The sequence below is a fragment of the Pygoscelis adeliae genome, unplaced genomic scaffold, assembly GCF_000699105.1.
Source record: "Pygoscelis adeliae isolate BGI_AS28 unplaced genomic scaffold, ASM69910v1 Scaffold171, whole genome shotgun sequence".
NCBI classification, from domain to species: Eukaryota; Metazoa; Chordata; class Aves; order Sphenisciformes; family Spheniscidae; genus Pygoscelis; species Pygoscelis adeliae.
The window spans coordinates 4,565,829-4,569,176 of NW_008824186.1; the positions used below are offsets into that span (position 1 = coordinate 4,565,829).

At 47.5% G+C, this 3,348-nt stretch overlaps 1 protein-coding gene across 1 annotated transcript in view; it reads left to right on the forward strand.

The window, feature by feature from the left end:
• Positions 1–1,947: 1,947 nt before the first annotated feature.
• Positions 1,948–3,348, forward strand: part of LGR4 (leucine-rich repeat containing G protein-coupled receptor 4) — an 83,926-nt gene continuing 82,525 nt past the window's right edge. Inside the window, exon 1 of the mRNA XM_009334582.1 lies at positions 1,948–2,135. Coding sequence (XP_009332857.1) covers positions 1,948–2,135 — 188 coding nt within the window. The remainder of the gene's footprint in view (positions 2,136–3,348) is intronic.

Genomic DNA, 3,348 nt, shown 5'->3' on the forward strand with positions numbered 1-3,348 from the left:
TCTTAATGTCTTTTCAGCAAACGCCTGACAAAAGTTTCACAAACACCTGCCTGTACAATGGGCTTTAATTCCAGAAGATCTTACGCAGCGATAGACTGGTTTATGGTGCTTTCCAGTTGCGCTGAAGAGCAGAGCATAGTTTCTCCACAGCTCATCTGAAGCAAATCTTTCATTTATTTTTTTTTAATTGACTTGGTTGTTACCTCCTCATCTCCTTCACCTGGTTTATAGGACACCTTGGGGTTTTTCTCTCCTTTGCAGTTTTTTCTATTAAACAAGGTAATTGCTGCCTTATGCTGTATTTTGGAGGATGCTTCTTGGAATTTGTGGTGTTGAGGATTGTTTCAGACTAGATTTTTTAACCATGATAATTTCAAAGCCCACGGGTACAACTTTTAGTTAAATAGGTCATTTAATAAAATGTACCCATTATTTTTTTCAGCTTAGAAATACCTTAGCATGTAGATCTTTGTTACATTAATGAACCAGCTTTGCAATAAACATTAGGGGTTTCCTTATAAAGGAAAATAAAACAAATAAGTGCCTGCAAACAGGTGGCTGCATAAGAAGGAAGAGAGAGAACTGTGGGATGTTGATGGAGAGGAGAGAGCAGTGCTCCAACAGTGCTAGTGAGAGGCAGGCAGAGGTTGAAAAAATAGGGAAAGGATGGAAGTCAATTTGCCAGTTAATGCTAACTGGAAGAAGCAAAGCAGTATCGTCCGAACGGAAAGGACAAGTGGATTGCTCCTAGGACAGGAGTTTGGAAGATGGAGACTTGAGATAGCTCCACTAAGGAAAAAACACCTGAAGCAATGCTGGGAAAAGAAATCAAAAGATTGAAACCAGGCAAGGATTGAGAGGAAAATCTAAACTATTCCAGTGTTTCAAAGGATGAAAAAAAAGTGCTTTGTTGTTCTGCTTTTACTAGAAATCTTTTGTCCTTTTTTCCCAGAAGAGAAGTTCTGCAGGCTTTGCAAGTCGCCAGTACTGCAGTACAAAGTATGCTCCATGCCACTGTTGGTCTTCCGAACGCCGTGCAGCCACCGAGGGCTGCTTCTGCTCCCATTATTTTTGGTTAGTGAAGTGAGACTATTTGCAGAGTGAGTATAAGCACTTTGCTATTTTTCTCTGCCAGCTGGGAAAAAAAGGTCACTTTTTCTTATCTGGATTGGTTCGGGTTTGTTTTGTAAAAGTATGCCTAGAAAATCATTCCTTTTAATTTTTTTTTCCCCTGCTATTCTGGTTCCTACCCCTCCATCGCTGTCCCTGAGCGCTGGCACAGAGACAGTGACATGAATGTGCAGTCTCTTTGGCCCCGACAGTTGTTAGCACAACATGGATTTGACTCGGTGTGTTTCCCCTGCCAAGATCAACCAGGGAGAAGGACAAGAGCTAACCATATGTGTCTATATACCTATGGAAAGCTTTATCGTACGTTGGTAAATTCAGCTTTGGTGAGAACTTTGTACTGCTCACGAGGTATAGGGCAAGCACACAGCAAGTTATTAAAATGACCTTATTTTTGCAGTGATGAATGATGACGTTCATAAAAAATCAGTGCATCAGGAACAGGATTCCCAGTATGGAAGAGAACAATATTTTTAGTAACTAGGTAAATATTTTTAGAAGGGAATTAACAGCTGAAAAAATGATGGAGAGAAAGCTAGGAGGTGGAGGCGGTGGCTGGAAGATCTGTATTTCCAGGGTCCTCAGTGTGTACTCTACCTTCTTGAGCACAGGTGATTTTAAATCTTCACGTCTCCACTATTTACATGCCTGATTTTTAAATTTCACCAAATGACCGCTTCTAGGCTGACAGTTTTCTTCCTTGCACTGGCTGAGGTGGGGGAAAAGAAGGTGTGATTAGCCCAGACCTCAGCCTGGCATGAAGAGTGTCCTCTGCAATGTCCGTGTCAGTAAGGGCGGCCCTTGGTTAAGGTATAAGGTATGGGCCCCTCAACTCCTGACCCGCCTGCATGTGCATCGGAGCACCGGTGCTGGGCCAGGGTTGCTGTGAACGCTGCCTCTTCACTGCGTGTCCGCTGGGAGCAAGCGTGCCTCATCCCCGACGCGTTTGACTTGCTCTGTGTGTGCGGGTATTTGGGATTTTTTGGACGAGATTGCAGCAACTGGAAGTAAGTGCCACCGCGCCATGTGAAACCCTTGCACTGTTGCTCTTGCTTTGGACCGAGGGTTCAATCACCATTGCAAATCCGCTCCTGGCGTTGGGGAAGGCGGCGGAGCTCACTGCGCGCACAGCGGTGTGGTTCGTCCCATTTCCCTGCTGCAGCGGAGGCAGGTTGTCAGTCACTTACCTGTTTCTGTGCTCCTCCATCATCCATCCATGAAATGAGGAGAACGGTACCTACCTAGCTACGTAGCAGCAGAAGGGCTTAGGAAAGCTCTGCTCTTTAGTGGGCTCTCTGGGTATCTGTGCTGTTTATGCTGGGCTGCACAGGCACCTGCCTGGGTGTGATTTAGGCTGCGGCTGGGGGCTGTGCCGGCGGCAGAGGAGCCGGGCAGGCAACTCCCCAGGCGTGTTCAGAGCATCCAAATGAGACATGTAAAGTAGATGGTGCGAGTGCTTGCCATCAGGGCAGGCTCCGGTGCCTTCGCAGTGCTCGCTTCAGCCAGGTCTGTCTACTCAGAGCCCGTTACAGGGTCTGGGCCATAGGAAGCCAACAGTGAGAGGCCCCAACTGGTGTTACCCGAGTGCTGCCGTGACATCCCCAGTAAGATACGTGATTGCACAGAGCACGCTGCGTGGGTGAGTGGAGCTGAACACGTAGGCGTGGGTGGTTGTAGCTGAACACGTAGCGGGCTCCTTCCTGCTGGTGGCTGCAGGTTAGAAGTGTCCAAAGGAAAGAATGTAAAAAAACAAACAAACAAAAAATTAGTTAAAGAGAAAAGCAGCACACACATGGTGATGGAGGGTCCTAACCACAAGGATAGACAGGTTCTCAGGTTTGGTTTGGTTTGGTTTTTTTCTTAAGGCGGTAAGGAAAAGAGGACACAGACTGGCTGCCGGCACAAGTTTGGTTACAACGTATAGGTTTTATAAAAGCCAGAGAGCATCGGTGGTGTTTTGTGTGCCGGGGAAACGGGTCTTTAAAAGCAAAACGATTTTGAGAGAAGTTTGTGAGGCAGTTGCGCCTGCTTTGGTAACGGGAGTGAAATGCTTGAGGTCCCTAGGGAAGAGAGGCGGCACGGCACCGTGTCCCTGCACCAAGATGGATGCGCAACGCCAGTCGGGATCCTCCTGTACTGGACACCGCGCGGGGCACAGGAGCCGGCTGCTGCCCTTGTCACCTCTCGCTGCAAGCCCCGGGGTGGCTTCATAGCGGTGCT